The sequence below is a fragment of the Cuculus canorus genome, chromosome 6 (assembly GCF_017976375.1).
Source record: "Cuculus canorus isolate bCucCan1 chromosome 6, bCucCan1.pri, whole genome shotgun sequence".
Taxonomy (NCBI): domain Eukaryota; kingdom Metazoa; phylum Chordata; class Aves; order Cuculiformes; family Cuculidae; genus Cuculus; species Cuculus canorus.
Genome location: NC_071406.1, coordinates 35055500 through 35074374, shown reverse-complemented (window position 1 = coordinate 35074374; position 18875 = coordinate 35055500). Strand labels below are relative to the sequence as shown.

The 18875-nt window shown below is 38.9% G+C and overlaps 1 protein-coding gene across 1 annotated transcript; it reads left to right on the top strand.

Moving 5' to 3' along the window:
• The first annotated feature begins 91 nt into the window (after window positions 1–91).
• On the top strand, window positions 92–16538 carry SLC40A1 (solute carrier family 40 member 1). The gene is made up of 8 exons (XM_009566913.2): window positions 92–278; window positions 354–421; window positions 4750–4909; window positions 5745–5860; window positions 6185–6311; window positions 9490–9732; window positions 11460–12125; window positions 13301–16538. Exons 1-8 carry the CDS (start codon window positions 248–250, stop codon window positions 13618–13620), a joined length of 1731 nt encoding a protein of 576 aa, XP_009565208.2. The 5' UTR covers window positions 92–247; the 3' UTR covers window positions 13621–16538.
• The last annotated feature ends 2337 nt before the right edge of the window (window positions 16539–18875 follow it).

Genomic DNA, 18875 nt, shown 5'->3' with positions numbered 1-18875 from the left:
GTGTGGGGGCGGAGGGTCCTGGGGGGCGGTGCCATGTGGCTCTCGGCCGTGCGGGGGGCGGAGCTGTGCGGTGGGGGGGTGGGGAGGCGGTGCCCACAGGCGCTACAAAGCGCCGCTCCCGGCGTCTTGCCCGTGGTTCTGCAGAGCCCGGCGTTCGGCAGCGGAGGGCCCGTACGGCTCGGGCTTTCCGACTTCAGCCACAGTGCTGGCTAAGTCGGGGTCGGCGGCGCGGGGCGCGGAGCCCGGCATGGCGCGGGGCGCGGAGCGGCGGCGCTGCGGTCAGTGCGGTGTCCCGGGGCGCGGGGCGCCCGCCCCGGGGCCTCCCTAGCCTCTGTCTCTTCTCTCCCGTGCAGGGTCCGTGGGTGCCTACTTCACCTCCGCCAAGTTCCTGCTGTACCTGGGCCACGCGCTGTCCACCTGGGTGAGTGCGGGGGCCCCGCTCAGCGGCTCCTCCCCCTCCTGCTGCTGAGTGACCGCAGACCGGAGGATGAGGGACTGGTCTCCTCGCTGCCCTGACCCGTGGCGAGTCCTTGATGTTTGCCGCGGAGCCACCGCTGCCTGCGGGAAGGGGTCCCTTTCTGTCACAGCCTAGGCCTTCTGAAACTCTTTCCCCTTGTGCTGAAGGAACTTAGGACACCAGTTTTTACTCGGTTGAAAAATACTGAAAACATCTTAAAACAGGCGCTAGTGACAGTCAGTCTGGTTCTATTTTATATAATAACCTCACTACATTTTTGAGTCTTAAGAATTAGTCTTAGAAGAACTAAGAATTAATCTTAAGAATACAACAGTCAGTCTAGTTCTGATTCATGTAATAAGATTAAGAATACATGTGTCTTGTAATACAATCATAGAATTGCGGAATAGTTTTGGTTAGAAGGGACCTTAAAGCCCATCCAGTTCCAACCCCCCTGCCATGGGCAGGGACACCTCCCACTAGGTCATAGAATCATAGAATTTGCCGTTAAGAAAATAGTCTAGTTCCAGGCCCCCTGCCATGGGGCAGGGACATCCCAGCAGATCTGGCTCCCCAAGGCCCATCCAACCTGGCCTTGAACACCTCCAGGGATGGGACAGCCAAAAGTCTTCATCCAAGTGGCTTGATTTGAAAAGAAGAGGAAGGCTTCCCTGTGTCCCCCCCGCTCCTTCCCCCTCCGCCCCAAATATTCCCTGCTTTGTCTTTAGTCCTGGATTTGGACTAGTTTAATGCGTGCTTTGTATAGCATTAACAAATGGCTAATATACGGTTACAACATTGCATGCCTAACTCTGGCAGATCCTCGCTTTTGCTAACCCATAAGATCAAACTGATGTTTCTGCTAATGGAAGAAGGTTTGGAGGGGCTATCAGTAGCTTGTTTTAAACAAGTACAATATTTTAGTTATGATTAATGTTATTGAATGAGCTGGGTGATGATGTTTCTGTTTAGCTCAGTGTTTTTCAGAGGCCAGGGTTGTTACCTGCAGCAGTTTTTGTCAGTAATGCCCACAAAGTGCCAAACTGGCAATTTGGCTGACCCTGCTTCAAAGCTTGGCGGAGGGACTGCCCTGAGTGCGTGAGTAAAGGTGACAAAGCAGAGTTTGAAAACAATGGTGCATACTAAAACAAACTTTAGACTGAAAGATGTCTATTCGTGTGTTTGGCAATATTAACAGGACACTCCTTTTTCCAGTGTGTTTTCTTTTGTGGTGAAAATCTTGACCCAAAACCCCCTAACCGTACCTGCTGAAACAGAAATAGAGCTTTATTCTGACAGAACAAGATGCAGGGCTGTACTTCTTATATCTCCTAAGCTTTAGTGTTCTTGTAGTCAGAATGTTTTTGCTACTAGGAACAATAAGCACTTTAATCTTTAGAACTCAAAGTAGTATATGGTCTGTGTTCTAAAATGGCAGTGCGAAACCTGATGCCAATGTGGTTTAGCTGTAATTGAGAGAGCTAATTTGGTTTGTGTGTTACTAAGCCATTCCCAAAAACAGAGAGAAGCTGTCAATGATCAAACATGTGACATCTCCACAGGTGTTCAGATTTGAACAAAGCCTAGACTATGTCTTAGGATCTTGTTCAGTAAAGCATTTGACTGTGTGCTTGGCCTTGGTGATCTTACCAGGCTGGACTGCACTGCTGAGCTGGAGTCTCAGTCTCATGCAATTGCTGTTGTCTTCAATTCATTGCTGTCTCACTCTATGGTAAAAGAATGAACTGAGTTCACCTTGTTGGTGCCACGCCTAATGCTTGACAGCCCTTGAGAGCGGGTAGTAGCCTGGCTACTGCTTAACTTGAGAGCTTTGGTTTCGAGATGTTCAGTCTGAGATAACTATAAGGATAATTATGACAGAAGTGCGAGAACCCTTAAAAAGGTGGTGAGGCTAAACTGTACTTATTTAAGAGTTGAAATATACAGTTTGAGACACTTTAAAGTGGGGTTAAATATATATGATCAAGGCATTGTGCATTTCTGAAGGCAATATATTTAAATTTCAGTAGGTCTTGGCTTGAAATTGCGTATCTGCTTCAAATCTCTAATTCACTAATACTGTTCTTCTGTGGCACTAATTCATTTTGTTTGCCTTTCATGGTTTTTATTTCTTATAAAATACTGATGCTTGCAGATTTGAACAACTTTAGTCACCCCCAGAAACATCTGTGTGGGTTGGGCTGATCAAAATACTCTGAGTAAATGTGTTGGATAAAGTTGAACAGAGTTCACAGGCTCCTTTAATGAATCGTATAGCAAAATCTTGGTCTCACTGGAATCTAAGGAGTCTTCCTTTGCGTTTGAAGTGAGATCAGGATTTTTCACTCTTGACAATAGTGGCTGTCACTGACTTTCACATAATTAAATCTTTTTATAATACCTTTTTCATCTTGTCAGAATTTGGTTGCTGAAACGTCTCTGCATAAAAAAAAAAACTCCAAGCTTCTGTTAGGATATTTTAATGTGAAAGTATCTTCTGGCTCTTTTTTCTAGCTTAATAAAGAGTTACCCAGGCTAATCAAGACTTAGTTATTCCACATGCATGTATTTTAAGTGAAATTCAATAGAGAGGTTCCTCGAATCATATTGTTTGAATGATAGAGTTGGGACGTTATATCCCTGTGTTTTCATTGCTGTAGTACTTTCTATATAATTCTGCTAACTGTGGAATAGAAGTGTAACATTTTAGAGGAGACATTAGGTGTCTCCGGAGAGTTAAAATTGGTATATTATATATGGGAAGGCACATGTAAGCCGATTATGCGTATATATGCATTTTTTCATTGATTTTGGTAAGAAAATTCAAAATACCCAGAGTTTTTCCTTGAACAGATTAAAATTTTGTTCCCACAAGATTGGGATGTAATTATTTATCTGGCTGTGGTTAAGGAAACAAATATGGATGTTTACATGTTGTGATGTTTGAAGAAACCTCTTTCAGAGAACTTCAGTAACATTAGGGTGAATTCTTTTTGTGTGCTTATGCTACATTTAAGACTTTATACTCAAACTGCAGTTATTTTGAGCCTGCAAGTAGCCTGCTTTTCGTGTCTCTCTTGGTGCTGTGTTGTATATGTTAGATTTGGCAGATTTTGCTTCTTAAAAGTGCTTTTTTGTTATACCTTCCCCTGACCTTTAGAATATTTGAGGTCCTTAGAAATTTGTACTACTTGCTGTATCGCATAGCAATTGCTTATTTAAGATAAGGCAGCAGAATATGTTTCATGTTTGGTTTATAAGAGACTAACATTAGGACCCTTATTAAACAGTGTGCCCTACAACAGTATGAATGACTTGTATTTATCTGCTTTGCTACTGATTGCATAAAGCATTTTCTGTAGTGCTATGCTTAAAAATAGTGAGATATGATTGCTATCATGTGACAACATAAACTTCATTGTATTCATTAGCAAACCAAAGGTCTGTTTGGTAGCAGAAGTGAAAATGTTCTGAATACTATGAAAATTACTTCACTGGAACATGTTTAGCATTTTGGGTTTCTTTTTTATAGCTGTCTTAAGTGGTGTTGTAACATGAAAATTTATTCTAAGCACGAGGTTAAACTAGCAGTAGGCTAAATAGATTGAGTTAGCAATGGGTTTACAAGTAGCTCTGTTACTCTGCCTCTAGATAATATACCGATGCTGAATGTTATCAAAAAGAGTTTAAGTCCATTGACTCCAGAAGCTTCAGTTAATATTCAGGAATTCACCTTCCTTGATTTATTTATGTCTGTACCAAACTGTGGTATGATTTGCTTTGACCTGTTTTCCAAAGCAGCATTTAAGCTTTGGTTATCTAAGAGCAACCTCTGTTTTGAAAAGATATTTAAACAGTGTCTGTAATCAATAAATCTGTTGCTAATATTTGACCTGTGCTGGGCAATCTTTGTAAGCTTACTGAGGCTGTTGGATGTGACTGGTAACAGACTTTGTCCTGTAATATTATAATAGGAAATACCTGGGATTTTTCATGTCATATTACAAGCTGCAATGCACTTGGTCAGGACACATGATCTTAGTGATACTGGGATAAAATCAATGCTGATGGGATGTTGTCAAAAAAAAAAAGCCAACCCCAAAAATAAAAAAAAACCACCACCCCAAAACCCCCAAAACAAAACCAAAAAAACCCTCCTACACCCCACTCCTACATGTATAACAAACCTTTATTTCAATACAGATTCCTCCAGGGCATTAGTAAAATAGTCAATTTGTTTGCTTCCAAAGTGAAAATAATAATGTTGTGTGTGTACTCTGTTACTTTTAAAGGGAGATCGTATGTGGCATTTTGCTGTGTCTGTGTTCCTGGTTGAACTTTATGGAAACAGCTTACTCCTGACTGCAGTCTATGGACTGGTTGTGGCGGGATCAGTTCTTCTCCTGGGAGCCATTATTGGAGACTGGGTGGACAAGAACTCCAGGCTCAAAGGTTAGATGCCTAGAGCAGGTTATTTACTTAAGGATGGATCAAATTAATGTAAAAAGATAAAGTTGTTAGAGTTAACTCAAGTCAATTCTGAGAATAGGGCTTGCTCTGGTTTTTTATTAGGAAGGGTAGTGTTTGAGTGGTAATGATTATACAAAGATAGTGTCTAAAGATGGGGAAAACAGTTTTGTGTTGTGGTGTGTCCACTAAGGCTAAACCTGTAAGGTATGTGCAGAAATGCTAAAAGTAGGAAGCACTTAACTTTCAAGACTACAGACCAAGTTCTTTACAGCGTAACATGAAAATACACTCACATTATTTGTTTTCTGTCTGGATACAAACATCTTCCGCTAAAATGTAAATGCATGCTGCATTTGCATTATACATATTTAAAATATGTACTCTAGTCTGTTTTATAAATAACATGACACCAAGTTCTTCATAAACATTTTTACTTTCCAAGAGATTACAAAATAGCATCACTTCCATGGTATGCTGAAGATTAATTTTAGAGACTCAAGCTAAGTCTTGATTTTATGCCATTAAAAATAGTGTTGTCATTTAAACTGGTGCAATTTGGCTTGAGTGGAGGAAAAAATGTACTTCAGCTGTGAATTAAGAACTCTGAATTATTAAAAGCTATGAAGTTACATCAGACATTGATTTGTTTCTTTGAGACAATGGAAAATTCAAAATCTAATGAAGTATAGTTTTACCACTTATATTTTGGGGGAGAATAGGAAAATAAAAATATTCAGAGTGCATGTTCCTCAATTATAACCAACTGAAGGTTATTCTTATATTTATAACTGTTACCTTTTGTTTTGATTTACAACAGTGGCCCAGACATCTTTGATTGTACAGAATGCATCTGTCATCTTGTGTGGTATTATCCTGATGATTGTCTTCTTGTTTAAGACACAGCTTTTGACCTTATACCATGGATGGCTTCTTGTGAGTGCTTGAACTTATTAATAAGGAATTAACTTCCAAAGAAACTTTGGGGAGCATGGGAGACGGATGAATTGGTTTTTTTCTCACAAATCTGTTTAAATGTTCCAGTGAGCTAAAACTAGCAAATGAAACTTTGAATTAGTTGGGACTATTGTTTTCTGTCAGGAATTGTAAAGTAGACTTGATCTTGTTTTGTCTGGAGAATAACACTAAAATGTACGGATTCAAATATAAAAGTGTCTTTTCTGGTTGTACAGGGTAGGATAGAGATATCCCTTCATCGGTTTTCTCATCTATAACTTTTTTCCCCCCCTGTTCCTCTAGACGGTGTGCTATATCCTGGTTATCACAATAGCAAATATTGCCAATTTGGCCAGCACTGCCACAGCGATCACAATTCAGAGGGACTGGATTGTTGTGGTTGCAGGGGAAGACAGAAGCAAACTGGCAGGTGAAATATGTTGCCTTTATAATACCTTCAACATCTTACTTTCCAAACTTAATTGTCGAATAGTTTTACAGAGGTCGCCACATCTTTGAGTTACAGATATGAGAAAACAGCAGGTAAAAAGGACAGTTTTTATTTTCTTCCTCCCTGCTCTGGACTACATTTACTGAGATTAGAGATCACTGTTCGCGATTACAGTTCAGCTAGGCACCTCTAAAGTTTTGTCCTCCTTTTAGTCCTGCTGCAGCTTTGTCAGGAGAACTTTATTCTTGTTGAACAAATAAACATACACCACGCTCTTAAATCAAATAACCAGTCTTTAATAGAAAAGCTATTTAACTTGCAGACACCTAAAGCCAAGTGTTGCAATACTTTATTTTTAGGTCCCTGGAATGAAGCAGAAAACAGTTGCGTAACTGGGCTCCTTGTATAGGGAATCAAATAAAGAGGTATATGAGAATGAAGTCCAGAAGAGTAAAGTAGGTGGATCAGGAAATTGCCAGTTGGAAATGCTGTGCATACAGATACATTTGAAATCATGCACTTCTGTAGCATTATGTCTAACTCGGAGCTGTGAATGCTTTTTTTTAGTTGGAACTGTAAGCTCTGTGTTCTTTGACATATGATACCTTTTGTATTAGATTACAGGCTTAATCTTTTTTCACCTGCTGAATATTTTTCTTTTCCCCTCTTTCTTGCAAAGTGTCATGGCATTATTAGGAGAGAGAGTGAATTCCGATTCAAATCCTACTGCAGCTGGGTGGTCATGACACTACTTGTATGTGAGAGGTTATTTGGGATCTTGGATGTATCCCAGGATGCATTGAACCTGACTCCCCTTTGCTGGGGGCGTACTCCTAGCCACAAGGCCATTCCTACCAAGGGTTGTATGATTGGTCTTTGGCTGTGCTGCCGCTCTGATTGTAACAGTGTGGGAAGCAGCATTTTTTGCTGTGAACTTGAGTAGGCTGTGTGGGCTCAGAGTCAACTCTTCAAGGGGACTTAAGCCTTCCCATATAGAGGAACTAATACTGAAGTACAGACAAAGCACAGAGCAGCTTAACATTGCCGAGATGTACGTCACTAAAGTAACTCTGGGACTAAAGTTTTAAGTCTGACAGATCTGGCGGTTAGATACCTCCAGGCCTAGATAGCATTTCAGTTTCTGGACTCTTAATTTTGTATGAAGCTGCTGAAGTTGCCTGTAAAGTTTACATGCCAGAGTCCTTTAAGAGTTTCAAATCCTATATTGCAGATTGATTCTTGGGGGTTATTGTAAATGAAGGAATCCTATTTACCCATCTTATCCAGGAGAGGCTAGTTCTTAATCAGATGCATTGAAAGTGTCTTGCTTTTGTTTCCCAGTAGGCAAATTTTCCACCACAGACTTTTTATTTTGACCTTGCAGTGCCTTTCTAGGTCATGCCTTTTGTAGATCAGCCATACAGATGAACTTTATGCATATGAATCACGAGTAGAAAAATATCACCTAGCTGTAAAAGCCTTAAAGTTCCAATGGTTCTCTTTAATCTTTTTTTCTTGTGTCAGATCTTAAGCAAATCACGTCTCCAATCCTTGTAGTACTTACTACATGTAAGATAAGGTACAGACCACACCTGCGTAGAACTGCTGCATGGGAAGCAGTTCTCCATCTCTACTGCTTCATCATCTCAGACAGAATTGTATGACCACTTATAACCTGTACTGAAAAATCAGGCAAGAGGTTACTCTAAATTCTCATGCAACTCCATTTAAAAAACAAAAAAACCCCCCACTGAACTAAGCACCTTAGTTTGACAGATCTATTGAAAGGATCTCTCCTAGGCTGAATAGGGTTGTGTATTTAATCATAATCTAACTTGGAGGCTGTTGAAATTCCTGAACTCAAAATTAAACTCCAGCATTGTTTTCACAGCAAATGGTGTTGTCTGCTATTACATTTCCTCAAAGAGGAGCCTTAATTAAATTAGTAGAATAGGGAAATAAATTGTCTTGGCTTCCCCTTATTCACTGTCTCTGTTTTTTTTTTTCCCCATTTACTCTTACTTTGTACCTTCCCTGAATAGAAATATTAGCCTAACACAAAAATCAAACCCACAAAGCTTAGTTTTTTGGTATTTCTAAAGCCAAATATTATGCAAGTATCTTAACTTATTTTAATTAATCATAGTTAATGCTGAATTGACTTTGAATTCTAAATTGAATAACCTAAACCTTTGTTAGAATAGCAAGGAATAGTTCTCTGCGGATTCAGAAAAGCAGCTTCATACTGGGATACAGTTTCACTTGTCCTTCAAAAGCTCCAGTTTCATAATAGGACTCTAAAATGGATTTGAGATGTGCTCGTAAGCAGCCTGAAGCCCCGATGTGCAAGACCGCTGAGAGACTTTCAGGGTTGAAACAGTGACACCAGAAACTTCCAGGAGCCCGAGGGTGTAATGACACTAAAGTGGATAAGATTGGGGAGGGTGAGAGATCCCCTGCCAGCTAAACGAAGATACAATCATGTTGAGAATGAAAGAAACATCATAAGTGTGGAGCAGAAAGGAGTGAGGACTTTGCTCTGTAAGATCTGAGAATGCCTACAACTGACATCAACCAGTGTGACTTGATAAGGAAACTTAAAGCCGTTTCAAAGGTCTACTGTTACGATGGGTATGTCGTCACTGGTCATTAGAAGTAAATGGACAAGATTAAGAAGTATGTGGTCCAGTGTTGGGAGATAGTGGTTGCTAAAATTGTACTTACAGGAAAGATTTCTACCATATGAGATTCCTGTTAATGTCTGCAGTTGTGTATGCTAGGTTTGAGTATTAAGAGAGGCTTAGGGGTCCCTAATGTCAGTAGGGTGTAAGGGTAATCTGATCTCTTGATTAGCAGTTTTACCTGCAGGAGTACACTTCTAGTATAAATCTAACATGGAAGACCTCAGGCAGGCAAAACTGGTGGGAGTAGGGATTTGGCTTACATATTTGTAAGCCTTGGTTGGTCACAGTAAATTTAAACGTTGGAATACTCAGGGTACCTCTGCTTAGCAGTCTTGCTCCTTCTGGAATCACTTACAGCTGGAAAAAGACTTCTTAGCTTGATGTATATACATCTGCAATCCTCAGTTGTGTTAGCAAATATCTCCCTCTAAGTGTTCAGCAATTACTTCATATTCTCAAATCATTTCTGACAGATATGAATGCCACAATAAGAAGAATTGATCAGTTGACCAATATCTTGGCCCCAATGGCAGTTGGTCAGATAATGACATTTGGCTCCCCGATGATTGGCTGTGGATTCATTTCTGGCTGGAACTTGATGTCAATGTGTGTGGAATATCTGCTGCTCTGGAAGGTTTATCAGAAAACCCCTACTCTGGCTCTGAAATCTGCAAAAGTTGAAGAATCGGAACTGAAACAGCTGAATGTAAAGAAAGGTATTGAAAAAACAAGTAATTGTTTACATTCACAATATATTCACTATATCTGAAAAACTGAAGTGTTGACTTCTGTCTTCTACAGACACTGCTTTGAGGCTATGTAGCTTTCTACTCTTAGCTTGAAGGTTTTGGGTATAGATACCAGAGACTGATCTAAATAACAATACTTTGCAGCAATTTGAGGAATCCCGTAAAATGCAGCCAAAGAATGAATTTTATCCGCTTAACAGGGCACAGACTTACTCTAAAGGACTAATTATTTAGGGCCAATTGTGGGGAATACTCCTACCAATCTATACCACAGTTAATTATCTGACAAAGCCCTTTGGTCCATAGTGTCTACAAGTGAAACAGGTATGCACAGTACTAGTAGGCTTTCAGGATGGTAATACTTCAATGAGTCCCACATGCTGCAGGAAATGATGGAGAAAAATAATCTATTTCTACTCTACTTCCTTGGCCAAGCTGAAAAATGGGAATTTGCAGTGTACATGGCTATGATGATAAGCAACCTTAAGATTGATATTAACATTACTTTAGATATTTTTAATATCAGAAATTAAAATTTTTAGAAGCACTTTTGTTACGGAGTATCTGAAACATCAAATACTGGAATACAGAACTTAAGTGTTTTCCAGTTTTCAACATAGCAGTATGTTCAGTATGGGCTTCCAGCTACATGTTGTCTGTTTGTTGGTTTGTTATTTTTTTAAAAAAGTTGATAAACAATTCCTATTTTCTCCTTAAAAGCTATCTAGCAATCTTTTCTTTGCTCAATATGTAGAGACATAGGATGCTGCTGTTAAAAGTGATGAAGAGACCCATCTTCCCAGCCCGCAGATTAATTATAGTAATAGGTGGTCCAGTAAGCTATTGGGCTAGGCTGATGGCAGCCTAGGATAGGGGGGCAAGATAAAGAGCATAGAAGGGTCTATAGCTTTGGAACTAGCTCTTGTATGCTCCTCAAGAATGAAGCATTTGCCAAATGTTGATATGTAGGAAATATCTCTTAATCTTTGCTATTGCAGTATTCCAATTTCAGTAGAAGGCTTGCATTTTGAGAAGTTGCAGAAATACTTAGTATGTCTCATTTGCTGTTTGTGGAGACCTGACAGTGTGAAAACACTGCTTGGACATCCAAACGTTCTTAGAGTTTCTATCCACATTACCAATGCTGTGTGGTTTTCTGTTTGTTTTTGTTTGTGAGCAGTGGACATGACTTTCTCCTATATTGGAGTGAAAATGGAGTTATAGAAAGGCATGGTCTGAGATTAAGTCAAGTTTTGAAAGCTTTTGGCTTTATTAGGCTTCAGCAAGCATTTCTGCCTTGGCTCTTCTGCCATGACAGTGAGATGCTAACAGATGTTTAAGTATTCCCTACTTCCTGTGGTTAGTGCACTTAAACATACAAAGCTATGTTAAAATGCCAACTAACATTGGCAGTCATTTATTTCTGGAAATGGAGTATTCAGTCACAAGGCTATTGAAAAGAAGCAGAATATGCTTTGTCCTACCGCAGCTTAAATAAGCAGATGTTCAAATTGATAGGGACAAATTTTACTTGATCTTACTGCACAGTCTGGATGTAAGGACACTTTAAAACATTTATGTAATCAGAGGAAGGTTGATTGCAGAATTAAACCAATGCACTTCTGCAGCAATGAACTTTACAGTCTGCACTTCCCAGGCAGGAGAGTATTTAACAGTTACGTTTCTGTTTACAGAGAGTGACATGAAACCCTCTGAAGGAGTGCAGTTAATTGTTGAGAAAGATGTAACTGGCTTTGAGCCCCAGCAGGAGAAGGAAGCCAGCTGCACTGCCCGGATTGCTGAGCCTTTCACCACGTTTCGTGATGGATGGGTTGCATACTACAACCAGCCAGTGTTTCTTGCAGGCATGGGTCTTGCATTTCTGTATATGACTGTTCTGGGCTTTGATTGTATTACTACAGGCTATGCATACACTCAGGGTCTGAGTGGCTCTCTGCTAAGCCTTCTAATGGGTGCCTCAGCAGTCACTGGAATCATGGGAACAGTAGCTTTCACTTGGCTTCGTCGCAAGTGTGGCCTGGTTCGTACGGGCCTTATTTCTGGAGTTGCTCAGTTTGCTTGCTTGGTCTTATGTGCCATCTCTGTGTTCATGCCTGGAAGTCCTATGGATTTAACTGTCTCCCCGTTTGCTGACATCAGTGCCAGGCTGTTCGAAAGTGAACCGTTGCCTACTATAGCATCTCCAGAAGATAAGCCTGAGATGGCTTTAGCAACTGGAATGCCCAACTTGTTAAACGGGTCTTCTACTCCTGCTAACAGCGACCCAGAGATGAGTCCTGAGCCTGTGCCTTTAATCTCTGTTAGTCTCCTGTTTGCAGGAGTCATTGCTGCTAGAGTTGGTAAGTATCTCTACTAAAATTGAATCTATTACAGCTTTTAATTCCAGAAATTACAGTGCCCACCAACTAAATACAAATTTGTGTTTAGATTTGTAGGCTACAGTTGAAGTGTTTGAAGTGTTATGTCAGGTTTCTAAGGCTAATTTGTTACATTTCATATAAAAATCAAATGATCTTGTGATAGCATTGCTGGTGCAGAGAAAGCAGTACTAATTTCTTGCATATCCTGTATCTCGCCAACAGGAGAAAAGTTACCACATTTGGAGATGAATGTAACTTGTTTTTTTTGTAATTCTCATCTCTGAATTACCTTCCTTCACAACCAAATAATACTATTTGTTAATAGGTAACAGAACTAAACATATCTTCTGTGAGAACCTACTAACTTAGCAGCTTCCTAAATTAATCCATTCATGAAATAAATTGTCTAACCTTTAAACTTGTAACCAGCGAAGGAGTTTGGAACAGAAGCTTTGATTTGCATGACAGCTTAATTTTTTGAGGAATTGCTGGTTAGCTTAGTATTAGTGTCTGTCAACAGAGGAGGCAAATACATAAATACGATGAACAGTAATTCTCATTTGTAGAATCTTTGTACTGTCAATATGATGAACAGTAATTCTCATCTGTAGAATCTTTGTACTGTCAATTTCTGCAGCTTTTGCTAAATTTTGAGAAAATACATGTGAATCAAGTTGTTTCAAGAAGCTTAAAACTGAATCATTAATGGACTAAAACACAAGCTAGTGTTAACTGACTTTTAAATTATTATGCATAGTTTAAAATGTGTTGGTTTTTTTTGGCAAACACCTTTTATAAAACTTAGCAATTGTAGCTAGTGTGAATACTCTGTAAATAGCTGTAAGCCAGTTATTTAAATAAGGAACAAATGTGCGAAACCATGTTAACTTGATAGTCATGTTGAAGCAAGATGTGACAGGCAAGTTAATGTGTCAGGTTGTGTATATTATTTCAGGAAATGTAGTAAAGGGAAGGTAAATTGCTCTTGACTGTCAGTATGAAATCCATTCTAGTCTGACAAGCAGCTAGCTTGTCCTGTGCATTTTTGGCAGAAGTGAGTGTTTGCAAATATTAATTTAATTGTGCCAATAATGAAAACTTACCATGAGAAGCCTTGTTGTTTGGATAACTTTTTTTTTTTCCCCTCTCCATAGGCCTTTGGTCCTTTGATTTGACTGTCACACAGTTGCTCCAAGAAAATGTGGCAGAATCTGAAAGAGGCATCATAAACGGTGTTCAAAACTCCATGAATTATCTTCTTGATTTGCTGCACTTCATCATGGTCATCTTGGCCCCGAACCCTGAATCTTTTGGCTTATTGGTGCTTATTTCTGTGTCTTTTGTTGCAATGGGCCACATAATGTACTTCAGATTTGCCCAAAAAAGCCTGGGAAAACAGCTTTTTGTTTGTTGCACTCCTGATTCCAAAGCTGTCTCTGACAGTTCACCACCTGGTAACACATCTACTGTCTGAAAGGATCCATTTCTCTTACTAACTTGCTACAAAAATATGGCTAAACGCATATGCTACCTTTTGTGACCCTGCCTAGGGTGTTTCTCTAGAGTTGAATGCATAACATAGCTGTTACAGGATGCTGTCCTAAGAGAGCTAAAATTTGTCTTACAGCAACCCTGTAAAAATGTTCCAGTTTTGGCAGAGGACAGCCTGGTTGGATCTTGATAGCTGGTATTTCAAAGGAACCCCTAAATTCATACAACTAGTACTTGATCACAGAAATAATTTTGAATTTCTGTTGCTGACCCCCTCAGTGATAGTGTTTAGTGGTTATACACACTCAATTTGTTCATGAATTCTGAACAATTCTTGTGCTTATTGAATAAAACCGGAGGGGGTTTTTAGTTGCTTCAAGATAACTTGATTTATTGTGTTCAGTTCTGTGTTTTTTCTGTGTTTCTAATACATGAACAGTTCTGCTCCCCTATATTTTCAAACTTTATAAACATCCTTCGTGGATTCCTGAAGCAGACTCTTAAGTTCAGATGTTTTCCCAAAATACCTTTTTAGTATTCTATCTGTTTTGGTTTAACTTTACAGAAACACCCTTGGTTATTTTTTTGAGTGTTTCCTTACAAATTAGATGAGTGTTAGGTACAAGATATTGTATTACACTGTTGCACTTCATAAAGTAAAACATATTTTCATTTTAGCAGATGCTATTGATGTAACATTATAAAGCATGGCTTTTTTTTAATTGCAGATGCTGGGTCTGGTTGGGTTTGTAGCAGAAAGTGCTAAGGTCAGGAATACTGGTACAAAAAAAGTCTTGGGCAACTTAGTTTTTGCCTCAGAGTACAAGCAGCTTTAGTTTATTTTCAAACGCTGTTGTTTTCAGAAACCCTATTAAACCCTGATGTACTGGAAAATTGTGTTCCAGTCAAAAGTAAAAAAGCAGATTACTTGCATTTATCTTTTTTACATGTATGTGAATTTTGAATTAGTTTGTTCTAAAATACCGCTAAAGCAGCATGAAGCTGGACTGTGGCTCTCTAAAGCAACTTCAAAGCAATGAAGAATGATATATTCCTCTGATTTTCAACAAGTTCTTGCATTTTTTTTACTCTGCGCATGTACTAACACAGTATTTCCATATTCATTAACTGTATGTGCACATCTGTGGAAACTACTCTATGCACTTTGCTTTCTCAGTAGAGTTGAAGCCGGTGGTGTTCTGAATTTTCCTATGGCATGATAGGGTGACTTCTAAACTTAAATCTTTGTAAAATGTTTGTTTGCAAAATAAGTATGCAAAAGCATGCGTCAGTAACTTGAGAAAAGTATCCTCTAAAACTTGTAAGGTTTTTAATTTTAGGTACTGTCCTTCAAACAGTCATCTATGTTGCCAGATTTCAGCCCTGCAATGTAAGTGTGTGAACTCCATTGATGTTAAAGGCGTTAAACCAGAGCTGAATCTAGGCTATTAATTTTAAAATTTGTAATGATTATATTGTATATCAAACTAAATAGGATGTAAAAAAAAAAAAACACCAAAAAAAACCCAAAAAAAAAGCCCCAAACCAAACAACAAACCACAAACCTCTACTGGATTTTGTCTCAGATACAGTATTTTGTAAGAAGAGTGAAAGTGAATGAATGAGAATCATTTGTACAACCCATGTACCTGTAGCCCTCAGTATTCCATAACTGAATGTAACAATTTTTCTCCTTTAATGGACCAAAACTAATCAATGTTGCTAAGTTACTGAAAGTTTCTCAGGGATGTTTTCACTAGATTTCTAAGTGTTTATACTTTGACCAAGCTTTTGGGTGGTTTTTTTTTTTTTTTTGATACAATAAAGTAAAATATGTGAATTAGAGTAGCTTAAAACTTGTGACTCAGTCCTGAGTAACTTTTAAGGAAAAGGGAATTTTGCCATCAGCAGAATTTAAAAGTCAGAAGACAATAAAACTTGCCTAGATTTGTAGAGCAAATATGTCCAAAGAATAGTATATACAGTACAAGCACACTAGTAAATAAAATACCTCTGATTTGCCAAATATATTTTCTCATGTGTATCTAATCTAAATTGGGACCATACTCTAATATTGCTTAGTATAAATAAAGGTAGCCCAAATGCTAGTGAGTACCTCTATACTGCACTTTGAGCATCTGAATGCCACTGTATATATTGGACTCCCTGGCCATCAGGGAAATACCTGGAAATGTGGCTGCTTGTGGTCTGCTTAAAGCCTGCAGTGTGCCTAAAGACATCCCAGAGAGGATATACTCCTGAAGTCTAGAGAGCTCCAGAAACCAACCTAACAGAGCTGGAAATATACCACATTCCCATCTGTCCCCAGAGTATTTTTTTTCAAGAGTAATGTAGTCTTATTTGAGTTGAGTAGCAATTTGTTTTGTGAATAGTTCCACTAGATAGCACAGTCTGGATCTCAAGCCAATAAAAGTAGTCTTAGGAGTGTCTTTTGTGCACGTAATGTTGCTGGAAGGCAAGACAATCTCAAAAGAAAAAAGAAAGGTGGATGGTAGCTTTAAGAGGAAAAAGGAGGTCTAATTTGGAAATCTAGTATGTATTGATCTGAATTGAATGGCAAAAAATGTATGCTGCTTGAGCACAACCCATATGTGTATGTCTAGGATGTATGCAGAAACCTGTACTGATTAGTGCTTTGAAGCAATGTGGAGCCTGAAGTCTTTCTTAGCAGGACTTTCATTAGGTGAGCATTTTTTGGCCTTGTATTTATTTATTATTTTTAAATGTGTCCAATTTGGATGAAAACTGCCCTTAAAATGTACACACTAGAAATCAATCTTACCAGAATAGCATATTTTATTTTACAACTTTATGCTGGACATGGTATTGATTTATGTATTACTATTGTTAAAACTGATTAATAAATTTGCGTAAAAAACCTTTTGTTCTGTATTATTCAATTTGTGGGCATCTCTGCATACTATGACTAGCATGGGTCCCGTAGCTGAAGGCTTTCCATAGTGATGGGATGGAAACTACTGTGAATTGAAGTGCAAACAGAGTATCGAGGAGGGAAGCATACTGCAGGTGTTAGTAGAAGCCTTTCAGTGACCCTATAGCTCTGTCTCTAGTGAACTGATTTTCATTTACTGTCCACAGTGGTAACTTAATGTGCAGTACCTGAAGTTGTGGTCTTACAACCTCAGGCCAGGACCAGCACAGGTGATACAGCTGAGCAACTTAAAGCAAATAACTTTACCTTCCTAGTCATCTTTTTAGCCTGTTGAGGTTGGAGATGATGGGTGCTTGTAGCACCAACCTGTAGGTGAGAACACTAGCTAGTTGTAAGGGTGGTCACAAATAAATGTGATGCTTCTAATATTCTGGTTTTTGTATTAAGTACTTTGAGTGTTTTATACAGGTCTGCTTCTTACTACATGCATTTAAGGTGTGTTTGCCTGATGAGTTGAATTTTGGAAGGATGCTGCACTCATTCTCCTGGATTTCCTTCAACTGGTTTCTCTTTGAACTAGAGGTTTTCTTAGAAAAATAACTGTATGGGTTCTCCCCGATTATGTTATTGCCTTGTTATTTCATTGTGGGAATTAGAATTACTCTTCCTAATAATAAGTTATTCCCATATGGTAATTAGAATGGGGTGAGTTAAAACTACAGGCCTTGGTGCATGTATTGGAACTGGTAGCATTAGGGTAAGGAGCTACCAAAGTGTCAATGTTAAAGTCAGATTGCCAATTTCATGTTTCAGGAATGCTTACCTCCTTCACTGCCACTTACAAATGTAGAGAAGTGTTAGAATATTGACTTGAAAATGTAGTTACGTTAATCCCCCCTCCAGGTACAAAGAAAGAATTGTGAACAGTATTGTGTAGTATACTTAATGAATAAAGAACACTTATTTTGACTGAAGGAGGACTTTCATGTTTTACCATTCAGTGGTTTCACTCTTCTCTACTCAGATGTTCACAATTAGAAGGTCTGAGTTTTCTAAGACCCTGTGGAATTCAATGCTCAGCAGCCAAAGATAGAATGATTGAATATGCCTACCACTCTTTACTTGCCTGTTGTGCTATTTCGCTTACTAGGTAGTTGAGATATTGACCTTGCCTGTGGAAGGCAATGTATATTGCATATTAGATATTTTATTATTTTTCTCTGAAATATTTGTTTGTTTTTATTTTCAAAAGAGTTTTCTTAAACTGAGCACTGATGATATGGGTATTGAAAATTGAATCTTGGTAAAGGAAAAAGGATAGTGAACTCAATCCTTTAAATGTAACCTATTTTCTATTTCTTTCATGAGAAAACTGTCTCTTATAAATTCCAAAAGTAGGTTCATATGTAGTATTTTAAAAATACTGCAGTCACTGCTGTCTTTGCTTCTGCAAAGCATATGCTGACTAGGTCCCAGGTCAGCAGAGTTACCTCATATCCTTCAGAAGCTGGCAGTGTTCCCTCAGTGAGCACTGTTCAAGATAACATCTTTTCATGTCATAGTCTTACATTCCTTTCCCAGGGACAGAAGGTTCTTTCAGAGCTTCCTACCAACTAGTTTTCAAAGCATGTATTTAAACTCTTAATCTACAAAGGATCATTATTTGCAGGTAAAGCTTCGTAAAGAAACGTAACATTAGGTAACAGAAATGAACAGGCAATTTCAGACTCATTGAAAATAATAATTTCTTCTGCTTTTTAGTACATATTTCTGAGTCAATGCCAAGTCTTCGTCTCTTCACAACTTTGAAATAATGAAAGATTACCAGCAAAACTGAAATAATTCAGAGTAAAAATTGTTTCTGTTAGGGAAGACTGCAACTACTAGATCTAGCTTTTTGAAGTCTAGCACTGTGGAGATGGTAATGCTTTTTCTGTTTGCCTCGAGACTGACTTGTATTGAGTTCCTCCAAGAATATATTCTACTGTACTCTGTATCCATGTCTTTCTCAAGTACTCAGCACTAGAGAAGCTAGTAGTAAGTATTAGAGTTAATAGTCCGTAGGATTGAGAGCTGCCCTGCAGAGAAGGACTTGGGAGTGCTGGTTGATGAGAAGATCAACGTGCTGGCAATGTGCGCTCGCAGCCCAGAAGGCCAACCATATCCTGGGCTGCATCAAAAGAAGTGTGGCCAGCAGGTCAAGGGAGGTGATTCTGCCCCTCCATTCCTCTATCATGAGACCTCATCTGGAAAATTGTGTCCAGTTCTGGAATCCTCAACGTAAGAAGGATATGGAACTGTTGGAATGAGTCTAGAGGAGGGCT

Coding starts and splice junctions, on each gene's coding strand:
- SLC40A1 (XM_009566913.2), top strand. CDS start 248: ATGGCGCGGGGCGCGGAGCGGCGGCGCTGCG. Junction 422..4,749: donor GCCACGCGCTGTCCACCTGG/GTGAGTGCGGGG, acceptor TTACTTTTAAAG/GGAGATCGTATGTGGCATTT. Junction 9,733..11,459: donor ACAGCTGAATGTAAAGAAAG/GTATTGAAAAAA, acceptor TTCTGTTTACAG/AGAGTGACATGAAACCCTCT.